General features: G+C 39.5%; 1 protein-coding gene across 2 annotated transcripts in view; it reads left to right on the forward strand.

The window, feature by feature from the left end:
• Positions 1 to 11,724, forward strand: part of LOC120233109 (interleukin 1 receptor accessory protein) — a 122,820-nt gene extending 111,096 nt beyond the window's left edge. For both annotated transcript variants that reach the window (XM_039234219.1, XM_039234220.1), the window contains exons 9-11: positions 6,148 to 6,291; positions 8,310 to 8,453; positions 11,185 to 11,724. In XM_039234219.1, the coding sequence (XP_039090150.1) occupies positions 6,148 to 6,291; positions 8,310 to 8,453; positions 11,185 to 11,552 (656 nt within the window). In that variant the 3' untranslated portion in view covers positions 11,553 to 11,724. The remainder of the gene's footprint in view (positions 1 to 6,147; positions 6,292 to 8,309; positions 8,454 to 11,184) is intronic.
• The last annotated feature ends 993 nt before the right edge of the window (positions 11,725 to 12,717 follow it).

The raw sequence follows: 12,717 nt of genomic DNA on the forward strand, positions 1-12,717 counted from the left end.
ATTTTTCAGTGATCTAGAGAAAGATCATGATGATTCATCACATGTGCAGTCATGTCATTGAGAATCATCGTGGATCTTAGTCTCAGATAGAGCCTATAATATGAATACCAAAAGGAAAAAAAGGAAGTTAATGCATAATTCTTACACTTTGCAAAGGGATTTAAACCTTTTTTTAAAGCTGATGCCAAAACAAATTTCACCTTAACATTTCATTACAATCTAGAAAGTAAAAAGCAAAGTCCTGGAGTGTATGTATATGGCACTTAGGAAGTCTTAGTGGATTGGTTCTGGATAGTTAATTGCTTCTGAGCCTCTGAAGGCAGTGTAAAACAACAATATTCAACCAAATAATGTAAGACAGTTTCCCGAAGTTCATTCCTAAGAACACTACTGGGACTCATTAGAGTACCGCGATTCAATATTTGTACTCTAGATTCAGAGAGCCTGTGTTGGAATCCTCATTTCCATGCATCCTAACTCTATGACCTTGAAAAATCACTTAACCTCTCTGACCTTCAGTTTCTTTATATTTAAACTAGGCAGATGATACCACTGTCTCATAAAGATGTTTTAAAGTACTCAGCACAATTACTGGCCTTTTACACATATATATTCAATGCTCAACAAATGTTAAGTCTACTTATTATTTCCACAAAATTTTCACAGATGTTATTTGACAAAGGTCAAACTTTTAGTACATAAAGTATCATTAAAGGCTAGATAAAACAAAACCAATCAAGCTACTTTAGTCAAGGGCCCCTTAGTGTCTTTCATGTGTTAACATTTCATTTATTCATCCTTTCCTTTTCAGGTAGTCCTGTTAAATTCGGTAGAGATCATTTGGGGTTGTCCCATAGATGACTGAGATTCTCATTTTAATTTCATCCTTGCTTTGTTTGTGAGTTTCAATTTGGATAGTTTCTAGATTCCACCAATCATTTCTTTTTTGATATTTAATGGGCAGAATTTAAGGTTTCAGAATTGTATTTTTCTGTTTTTTTTTTTATTTCCATCTCTCCATAAAAATATCCCTATTGATTTTTCTTATTTGTTCTTTTTTTTTTTCTTCCAAGATGTTATTTAAGTTGAAGTTAGTTAGCATATAGTGTAGTATTGGTTTCAGGAGTAGAATTCAGTGATTCATCAGTTAGATACAACACCCAGTGCTCCTCAAGTGCCCTCCTTAATGCCCATCATCCATTTAGCCCATCGCTCCACCCACCTCCTATCCAGCTACCCTCAATTGTTCTCTGTATTGAAGAGTCTCTTATGGTTTGTCTCCTTGTTTGTTTTTCTCTTATTTTATTTCTCCTCCTTTACCCCAATGTTCGTCTGTTTTGTCATGTTTTTTTTAATTCAACAGGAATATTGATAATACTCATTTTAAGTGCTTATTTGCTAATTCCATCATATTTGTCAATTCTGAGTCTGTTTCCTTTTTTGGCTGATTTTTCTTCTCATTATGGGTCTTTTCTTTTGCTTTTTGTTTTGTTTTTTAATTATATGCTGGACATTACATATGCTGCATCATTGAATGTCTGAGTTTTTAAAATGAGTGTTGTCCGGTTCTCACAGGTACTTAATTTACTTGTCTAACAGCTTGGATTTTTTGTTTTGTTTTGGTTTTGTTTTGTTTGTTTGTTTGTTTGTTTTTTAAGAGTCCTGCTTATCTTTGCAGGACTTTACATCTGAAAACATAGATAAATCTGAAAAAAAAATAGATAAATAAAAAATAAATAGATCCAATCCGCCCTTTTCTCTAAGGGCAGATTGGATTTATCTAGACTGTCTGGGGTCTCTGTTTAACACATGGGGAGCTACCCAAAGTTTCTTCACACGAGTCTTAACTCAAGTGCCCGCAGTCCTGCATGTGCATCTAGAGTTGTTAAATTCCCAGTTTTCTGCTGCTGTGCCCTTCATGGTACTTTTTCTGTCACTAGTAACTGTTCTTTGCCTGATCTTGTGAAGTGTCATCGACCGATGCAAAACTTTGTATTTTTCCAAAGACTTGAGGTCACCCCTTGCAGATTTATAGAGCTCTTTTTCTACACAGTTTTCTTCCCTCTTTGCCCAGGCCTATAAATTCAACCCAGGTCAGTAGTTCTGAACTCTGATTTCTGTCTCCTTAGCTCACTGTGATGACTGTACTTCTTTTTGTTTTTTCCCTTTCTATGTCACAGTCTAAAAGTGCCTTTAGGCAAAACACTAGGGTGATGGCGGGACTCAACTCTGTGGTGTCCTTTCTCCCACAGATCACACACAGATCAACTACCACTTATCCACCTTAGAAAAACCATCATTGTAAATATTATGAGAGGAAGCTAACCCCAGTATCAATCACTTCTCTGAGGCCAGAAGCTAAACCCAAACACACTAATTTTAATACACTATAGTAGTCAAACAAAGCAGGTCTGCAGATTAATTCAGTTATATGTCTCTGGTTTATTATCATATAGATAAATTATTCTTCTAATAGTTTGTAATTTAGAGAAACGGTCATTACACGGTTCCCAAAATTATCAAGAAGTCTCGGCAATTTGGCAGAGAAGAGACAGGTTCTGTGGCAGGGAATACTTGGAAATCCAAGAAGCTGGTGTTGGGCTAGAAGACTCAGTGGATAGCAAGGCCCCAACTGATGAAGATAAAAAAGAATAAGATATGGAGCACCTGGGTGGCTCAGTGGATTAAGCATCCAGCTTCGACTCAGGTCATGATCTCACAGTTCGTGAGTTCGAGCCCCGCATTGGACTCTGTGCTGACAGCTCAGAGTCTGCTTCAGATTCTGTGACTCCTTCTCTCTCTCTGCCCCTCCCCCACTCGCACTCTGTCTCTCAAAAATGAATAAATATTAAGAAAAAATAAGTTAGGTTCCCAAGGAGAAACAAAATTGTAGACCAATAACTTGAAACAGGGTGAAAGACTGCAGCTAAAGTCCTGGATTGGTTTAACTCAGGGCGGTAGCTGGAAATGTGGGCTTTGGAGCCTGTTATTACTGTAGAACTGCAAAAGGAATGGAGGGAATTCTGATTCAGGGAGGGGCAGCAGAGCAAGTGGCTAAATTTGGCAATATCCTAACTCAATTATAAGTGAGATCAAAGAGAGAAGCAGTTTAGAAGTCCAATTTGGTCAAATTGCATCACTCTTTCCTGATTGGAAACCCTTTTGTCTGGGATTGCATCAGAGTAAAGTCTTTATGCCAAAACATCAGAGGTCCAGCTGGGGCAGACAGAAAATGTGGGCCGAGGGTCACCCTTTCCCTGCAAGCCAGCAAAGCTTGATAGGAAAGCTTTATAGAACATTTCCTGCATGTGGTTTAAGCCATTGAGAAATTCAGCCTTGTGGATTATTTATCTTAAGAGTTCAATTAGTTAAATAACATTAGGAACTTGATATCATCAATATGGCCCCACAAAATATGGTCTATAAATATGACACATATAATTCAATGACCCAAAATTAAATTAAAAATCCCCACAAAAAAAGAAAATAAGCAGTAGTGAAATAAATGCGGCAGAGGGAAATTCCTGAAGGTAATTGATCTCTTGATCATTAGGCAAGATATCTATTGATATATATATATATTTTTTTTTTTCTTTAAATCCATTTCAGGTGCATTGACTGACCTCTTTTTTTTTTTTTGTCACTATTACACAATGTCCAGCCAGAGGAGCCAAAATAACTGAGCAAATAATGAAGATGACAATGGGAATTACCCCAGTGTGCTGTTAACATAACATGTGCTCAGAAATACCAAGGACACAGCAATTTTCATGCCAGCTACCCAAATTGATCTTAGCAAATTCTCAACAACTGCACTGACATAGCTTTTGACATTTGATGATGGAGTTTTCTTATTTTAAACATCATTATTCCTGAAACCAGCATAAGAATACCTGGTAATAATTCTGCACTGCGGAGTTCCACACTGTCTCCAAGATAGGATTAGCATCCTGAGTTGAGGATAATGAACTTGAAACTCTAAGATCTGCCCTTTAATTAGAGAACTCCAAGCTCAGCTCCAGGCTGCTTACCATTTCCCCCGTAGGGTAGATACCTGTTTTAAAGGGGATTTTTCCACTAGCATATGATCAATAATTAAACTTCATGGCAGAGCTCTGCAAAGATCTCTGGACTTTGGAGTCAGGGAGCCCGGATAACAATCCCAGCTTTGAACAAAATTCCTTTGTGCCTCATCTTGGCAAGCACTTAACACAAGGTTCAGGCGATCAAAGAAGCCTTTTCTCACTACCCGACCTGATACAACTCTACTGCCCCACTCCAGCCCCTCAGTCACCTCTATCACATTACCCCGGCTTATTTCCTTTATAGCACTGATCACTACCTAACATTAGTTGTCTTATCATTTATTTTCTTGCATTAGAATATTAGCTCTAAGGGGCGCCTGGGTGGCTTAGTCGGTTAAGCGTCCGACTTTCGCTTAGGTCATGATCTTGTGGTTCGTGGGTTAGAGCCCCGCGTTGGGCTCTGTGCTGACAGCCAGCTCAGAGCCTGGAGCCTGTTTCAGATTCTGTGTCTCCCTCTCTCTCTGACCCTCCCCTGCTCACGATGTGTCTGTCTGTCTCTCTCTCTCTCTCCTAGAAATAAATAAAAAAAAAATAAAAAAAAAAAAAGAATATTAGTTCTAAGAAGACAGAAACCCTTTCGGTCTTATCAACCATCGTATCCCCAACAGCATCTGGCAAATATTAGATAGTTATAAGTAATTGTCAAGTCAACTAATACATAATTTAAGCCACTCCTGCTTCAGATCCAAATATTCTATTCCCTCCTCAAACTCTTTGGCTTCATTATCACAAGCTAGTAAGGCAACCAAATGAAGTGGCTGATACATATTGGAGAGCCAAATTTCTTTTAAACATCCCGGAAGTATATGGTGTTTTATCTGGAATGTTCATGGAGAGCTTCTGTATTCTAGGAGTAGGATGGATGAAGAAGACATAACCTCTACCTAGAAGACTATAAAAGTATAGTTTTAGTGGGGAGTAAGAGTGGAGAAGCAAGCTCATAGACAAATTAAAATATAACACAAATGCTCTAATATAATCATAAACATTGAGAAGAGTCGAAATTTCTGTCAGGCAGATGCCAGGTGCAAGAGGAGTTTTACAAAATAATGACCTTGAAGCATGGACTTTAAAACCCAAGAAAGAGAAAGGACTATCCTTTCCAGAAGTCCCAGCATGAGCAAAGACATAGAGCTAAATCTTCCTGATGGTTTTGAAGAAAAGGCAATGGTAAATGAGACAGGTGGCTGGTGGTTTGGTCATAACAGACCTTGTTTACAGGGCTGAATTAATACATGTCTAGTTTTTAGGAAGTCAGGAATTACCTTATTCTATTTCTGACAATTCCAAAGAAACTGCTAAAATGCCTACCATATAAAAGTAAGCAGATTAGGTGGAAATCTGTTCATCTCTGTATAGTGCAACTTAATCTTCAGAATGTGTATCCTAGAACTATAAACCTGAGAGATACTTTCAAAGCCAAGCATACTTAGCATTTGGCCGATCCCTCTGTTACTTCCCAATGAAAACAAGATTTTTGAGGCTCCTTTCCGACTTTATAGGAAAAGTAAATTTCTTCCATGTGGCACTGAAAAGGAGATGGAATTAAGACTAATGGAAACACATTAAGATGTTCACTCAATCCAACTGCACCAACAATCAAAATTCTATCAGTACCATGGTCTTGTCTAGGTAGTGGTAAGGATTCCATCCCAAGAGATGGACAAATGGAAGATTTCAAAAATATTTTTGAGGGGATTCGTTGAGCAGATTGTGCACTGAATGAGATGACCTTCGAGATCCTGTCCGATGCTAAAATGCATATACAATATACCATTTACATACTATGAATATGTATTAATTTATATAACATCAAAGTCTCTTCAAGCCACCTACTGGTTAAAACACCTATGTCAGGCACTGGAAACGAAAAGATGAAGAGGACACAGGCTGGCACTAAAACCCCGTGCTTAAACCCTATCATGTTATCTCTGCCTGTCCACACGTACAAGCCAGGAGCATAGCTCAGCCGCTTGGCTTAGCCGGCTATTTGCAGGATGACAGATCACTGTGATCACCACGTAAAAATCAACTGTTTCTTTGTTGTTCACTCCATGGACAGCTCCAAGATACACAGTGGAATTGGCATGTGGTTTTGGAGCCACCGTCCTGCTGGTAGTGATTCTCATTGTTGTTTACCACGTTTACTGGCTGGAGATGGTCTTATTTTACCGGGCTCATTTTGGAACAGATGAAACCATTTTAGGTGAGTAATGGAAGTTGGATGTCAATACCTTCTACTGTCCTTTTCAGAAAGCATATTGGCTTGATAAAACCTAGACTAGCTGGGAAATCTAATCTAACTAACTTCTGTTGCGGCCCTTACTACTGAAAATCTTTCTAATGTAGATTATTTTGCTTTAATGGCTCACTATGTGTTTGGTCTAGATGGGCCTGTCTAAAGAGAAACATATGCAAGCCACATGTGTAATTTAATATTTTCTAGTGGTCACAGTAGGAAAAGTATTAAAAAGAAAGGGAAGATTATTTTAATAATATATCTTATTTAACCCAATAGACTCAAAATACTATTATTTTAGCATATAATTAATATTTAAAGCTGATGGTGATCTTTTAGTCTTATTTTTTGGTATTCGAAATGTCAAAATTTAGCCTGTGTTATATTTTCAACTTACAGCATATCTCACTTCAGACCAGCTGCATTTTAAGCATACGATAGCTACGTGTAGCTGTGCTTCTGTAACTGGACAGTGCAGGTCTACTCTTTGTACTTGAAGGTGGTCCATGCACCAGCAACACCAGCATCGCATGGGAGCTTATTAAAAGGAGAATCTTAAGCTAACCCCTCTACTGAGTCAGGATCTACATTCTAACAATATTCCCAAATGGTTCAGGTGCACGTTAAAATTTTAGAAGCACTGCACTAGTTCACATTTGCCTGGTCACAAGAATGGGGCAATTAAACATGCTGATTCTTAGACTCGTCCCATAAGATTTTCATTCAGTAGGTTTGTGGAAGAGACACAGAACCTGGATTATTCCTGAGAGGTGATTTTTATAATGAGGCAACTCTGGGAAAGATGGATTTATTGAATCTCAGTATATATACTTATATACATTTTTAATGTTTATCCATTTTTTGAGAGGGGGGAAAGAGGGCAGAGAGAGGGAGAGAGAGAATCCCAATCAGGCCCTATGCTGACAGACGGGCTTGAACTCACGAACCATGAGATCATGACCTGAGCCGAGATCGAGGGTCAGATGCTTAACCGACTGAGCCACCCAGGTGCCCCAAATCAAAGTATATATATATATATATATATATATATATATATATATATTTTTTTTTTTTTTTAATTTCTAGGAGAGAGAGAGAGAGAGAGACAGCATGAGCAGGGGAGGATCAGAGACAGGGAGATACAGACTCTGAAATAGGCTCCAGGCTCTGAGCTGGCTGTCAGCACAGAGCCCGACGCGGGGCTCGAACCCACGAACCGTGAGATCATGACCTAAGTGAAAGTCGGACGCTTAACCGACTAAGCCACCCAGGCGCCCCCAAAGTATATATATATATTTTTTTAATGTTTTATTTATTTCTAGGAGAGAGAGAGACAGTGTGAACAGGGGAGGGTCAGAGAGAGAGGGAGTCACAGACTGAAACAGGCTCCAGGCTCCGAGCTGGCAGTCAGCACAGAGCCCGATGCGGGGCTCGAACCCACCATCCGCGAGATCATGACCTAAGCAAAAGTCGGACGCTTAACCGACTAAGCCACCCAGGCGCCCCATCCCAAAGTATATTTTTAATTGTAGTTATTTTCAGGTATAAATAATTTAGACACTTTCTGAAAGTTCTGCTCCATTTACAATTCTAATATATCAGTGAGTCACAAACTAGGACAGGAACTATACATTTTCTGCATGGTATATTCATTGCCAGCACCTATGATTGACTATTTGCATCCTGATTGTGTTAATTCATAGTCAAATGAGCCAACCTTCATTTATTCTCCACTATAAACACTAAACTTAGTGATATGAGAGTAGTAGACACATCAGACAAAATCTGTAATTACACCTTAAAATAGTCATTTTGCCTGGAGACCTGTCACAGGTAGGAAATCACATAAAAATCTGTCAGATAATTCATACAGTTAAAAAAAAAAAGCAAACTTGTCTAGTAGGCAAAAGTTTGATTTAAGAAAGAAATGCAATACTATTGAGAAACTCTTCTAATTTATATCGGATCTCTCTTCCTTTTGCCAGATGGGAAAGAATATGATATTTATGTATCTTACGCAAGGAATGCCGAGGAAGAAGAGTTTGTGTTACTGACCCTCCGTGGAGTTTTGGAGAATGAATTTGGATACAAGCTGTGCATCTTTGACCGTGACAGTCTCCCTGGGGGAAGTAGGTATCTCACATGAGTACAAGCGATGCCACCCTGAATGGCAGAGGGAATCCTTAGTTTAGGGTCAGGTGTGGGAGTCATGGCAGAGCTCTGTGTTGGCATCTTGGGATATTTACATTCCAGTTGGTTGATGTAATAGACAGAGAGTTCTTTAGGAATAAAATTACATCATAAGTTGTAGATTATTCAAGTGCCATTTATGGTTGTATTCTAGCCCCCCTTGTAAGTATTAAGAACTCAGTGTCAGAAAAGTGTGGAGGCACAGTGGATTAGAACTTTTTAAATGCCTCAGTTATTTTATTTTATTTTCTAATGTTTATTTTTGAGAGAGAGAGAGAGAGAGAGAGCTGGAAAGAGGCAGAGAGAGGAGACAACAGAATCCGAAGCAGGCTCCAGACTCTGAGCTGTCAGCCCAGGGCTCGATGCAGGGCTCGAATCCACAAACCACAAGATTATGACCTGAGCTGAAGTCAGATGCTTAACTGACTGAGCCACCTAGGTGCTCCAAATGCCTCAGTTTTAAATGTTTACACACATTTAGATACGTAGAAGGTTTAAGCAAATTAGCATTAATTTCCCTAGAATTTTTTTTTTTAAAATACTGAGTTTAAACAACATTTTTACAAAGGCTGAAGTCTACTTAATTTTACTAAGAATGAGTTTGTGAAGAAAGTGCATGGAATCTTTCTTTATGTAAAGTACTCACTCATATAATCAGAATGTTTACCTGTGTCATTTGCTAATTTCCTTTTCCTCCCTTTTGTTTTCTAGCAAGCCAGTGCTATTCATATTCCCCTTTTTCTTGGGTCTGTTTTTTCCTTTCTGTCAGCTTAACCATCTGAGATGTAGTTTAAATTTTTACAAAAGCCAGTATGCTCTAATGGGTTAAAAAAAAGAAACTTGAATTGCTGAATGTTTTCAAGGAAAAGTACATCCCTAATTTTTCAGATTCACCCAGTAACATACAAAGTGAGAGCCTTTTTGAGTCTGTTTTAACAAATACATAATAGCATTCCTTAACCCACCGTTAAACTTTGTACTGTTGAAATGCATGTAATGTGTCTAATCTTCAGCAGAAGAAACTAATTTTCCTCCCCTAAAATCCTGCTTGTGTTAACCATTTCAGATGTTTTTGAAACTGTTATGTGGATAATGGAGATATAAAATGGACTTAAATGTTTATGCTCATTTTGAATTAGTCAGACCACGTATTTTATCTCCTGTCATCACCTAGAAGTCCATCATACTTGTGTTCTATAGCTGATAAATCTCTCAGGATCATTTTGCTGGTAAACAATGACTTGATAAAACAGCTAAAGGACAAATTCCATTCATTTTAAGACTTAACATCTTAAATCATTTATTCAGCCATTTATTAATTCATTCTGCCATTCAACAAATATTTATCACTTTGTGAAAAGTTAGATAAAAGTATGCAGTATCACAATGACCCTCCTGTAGGGGTTGATAATTCTTTGAAGAATTCAAGTTCTACATAATTACTCTTGTGTCTTGCTTTGAGGGTTGATCCTTGTGATCTGCTCCCCACGCTTCTTTTCTTGCTCTTTGCCTCTGAGTCTCCTTCCATGCCTACACACAGTCTGCCTCCAGCAACACTGCTTGGAGTAGATAATTACTTATTCCTCAATTCTTCTCCAGACTGCACAGGGAATCATAATTGCAAGTCTTTCCCTTTGGCCTCTGTACCTGTGAAGGTGAAGGGCCAAAATAACTACTTAGATTGTAAGCCCTGAAATATCTTTCCACAGTCCTCACGTATTCCCTGGAGTTGGCTCCTTTTTGAACTCCAGGTAAAGGATTATACAATCCTAGATAAGCAACCTTGAGGAGATGGATTATTCCCAAGAATTTGGTGACAGGAACTAATCAGAGCCCTTGATAACAGAATAAAATTACGCCGAATTTCCATTTTCCCTGTTTCTCTTCCTTCTTTTCTGACCTAAGGAAAGTATTTGCCTGTTAGAAAGGCAGACACATTAGCTAGCAGCTACTGAAACACATGGCTTCATAGTAATGATAGGAGTTTAAGGAGAAAGATCCAGGGACTAATTTAGGCTCCAGAACAGAGAGCAGAATAGAAGGCTGAGCCGAGAATGTGATGCCAGCCAAAATGCCATTCAGTTAGCTAGACTTTTTAAAGTTCCTATTCTAAGGACATAGACCAGTCTGAGTCAAGTAGGAGTCTGGCAACAGGGAGGGACTTTCAGAAAATGAATGTTCCTACTCTTGCTTTCCTGTGTTGGTGAGAAATGAATTTCCATGACTTTGACTCTATGAGGATTATCTTTTTAAATACCCACTGACATTAGGGAGTAGACACATGGGTATCGTTGGGGAGAAAGGGCTCAGGAGCTGATTTGACTGGGCTGCAGCGTGCCACATGGTTTGAAGAAATCGATTTCTGTACAATTCATCTATTTCTCATAAAGCTTTTGAAGACCAAGGTCACAGAAGTATACTTGGCTTCGTACCTGTTTAGAATTCTTTTGGGGGTGGAATGTGTGTGTATTGTTTTCAGTGCCTTGGAGAAGTGTGGCATTTATTGGACAGTGAGAGCACCTGAGGATTAAGTTGTTGCAAATGTTCTTGGTAAAAGTTTCAACTCAATTCCCAGGCTGTCACCCTAAGTTCCCTACACTTGCTCGCTAAGCCCCAGGCCTTGGGGGAGTTCTTGGCCAACACTAATCCCCATGGTGTTTTCTTTCTCAGTTGTCACAGATGAGACCTTGAGCTTCATTCAGAAAAGCAGACGCCTCCTGGTTGTCCTAAGCCCCAACTACGTGCTCCAGGGAACCCAAGCCCTGCTGGAGCTCAAGGCTGGCCTAGAAAACATGGCCTCTCGGGGCAACATCAACGTCATTTTAGTGCAGTACAAAGCGGTGAAGGAGACGAAGGTGAAAGAACTGAAGAGGGCTAAGACGGTGCTCACGGTCATTAAATGGAAAGGGGAGAAATCCAAGTATCCACAAGGCAGGTTCTGGAAGCAGCTGCAGGTGGCCATGCCAGTGAGGAAAAGTTCCAGGTGGTCTAGAAGTGGCGAGCAGGGTCTCTCCTATGCATCCTTGAAAAATGTATGAAAGGGACAATCATGAAAGAGGCAAAGAGAACCAAGGGCCCTCCAGGAAGGAAGGGTCCCCTTTCTTTGTTCCCAACGTATCGTTTCACAGACAGAACACAATTCTGTCCAAGCCTCCCCGGAGGGATAAATTCAGGGTGACCGTATGACTGGTTGCGGTGCTTCCTCAGGCAATACTAGCCAGTCTGTCACCAGTATCTGATGGCACTGTGTTCTTTGCAGGCAAAGACTTGGTTGATGCGAATTTCTCTGCATCCTCTGTCCCTGTTTCCAATCTCCATCCCCTCTTCCTCTCTTACGTTTTATAACCTTAACGTTGTGGAGCAGCCTTTTGCTGTGGAGTCCAAGACCCCTTAAAGATAACTCATCTGTTAACAAGGTCGTTGTGAGTTGCCAAGTACTTTTCTTTTTAGGTTTACTCGCCAGTTAAAAAGATAATCAATGCCCACGTTTATTTTAGCTGAGGACACTGAGCTCTTGGGCTCATCAAGCTGTGCAGCACACCCTCAAAGCCAGACTGACCCCGCTTAGGATTACACAGAACTCTGTCACTGAAAGTGTTCCTTACGATGGTTTTAAAGGGCTCGCCTGCCTTTTCTACGACATCTCTTGTGCCCTCCATCTCAGGTCATTGATGTCATGTTTGTCAACTTGAGAAATATACCATATTTTTAGAATTTCAGTAAACTCCTGGATATCTGTAGGTCGACCCATATTTCTCCACCGCCCGTGTCTACGGTGCCTTGAGCCAACTATTTACAGTTTGCAAGCAGTCCCACCCTTGGTTCAGTCTGACAGGAAGCTTCTACTAATGGTGCTAATAGAGAGTGAAATAACAGCAAAATGCTTTTAGGGCATTTTCTGGCTTGTGAGAAAAGCACAGAACAGGGTGTTCAACAATTTGTCTTTTAATCTCAGCCTTGCTAATGTGAATATTAGGAAAGTGATTTCTCCTCACTCGCTTCTGTCTCCCCATTGTAAAATGTGGAAGTTAGACTCCGTGACCTTGAGAGTTGCTTTTAGCATTAATATTCTAAGAGAATTAACTGGACCACTCAGTACTTTCTATATTTTATTCACTAGTACAGTTAATACATTCACGCTAAACAAGTCAGTCTCTTCCGTGAAACTTGCTTTACTTTGTTTTAAATGAAATTGTACTGTTA

The sequence above is a fragment of the Hyaena hyaena genome, unplaced genomic scaffold (assembly GCF_003009895.1).
Source record: "Hyaena hyaena isolate Hyena2069 unplaced genomic scaffold, ASM300989v1 scaffold_84, whole genome shotgun sequence".
Classification (NCBI taxonomy): Eukaryota; Metazoa; Chordata; class Mammalia; order Carnivora; family Hyaenidae; genus Hyaena; species Hyaena hyaena.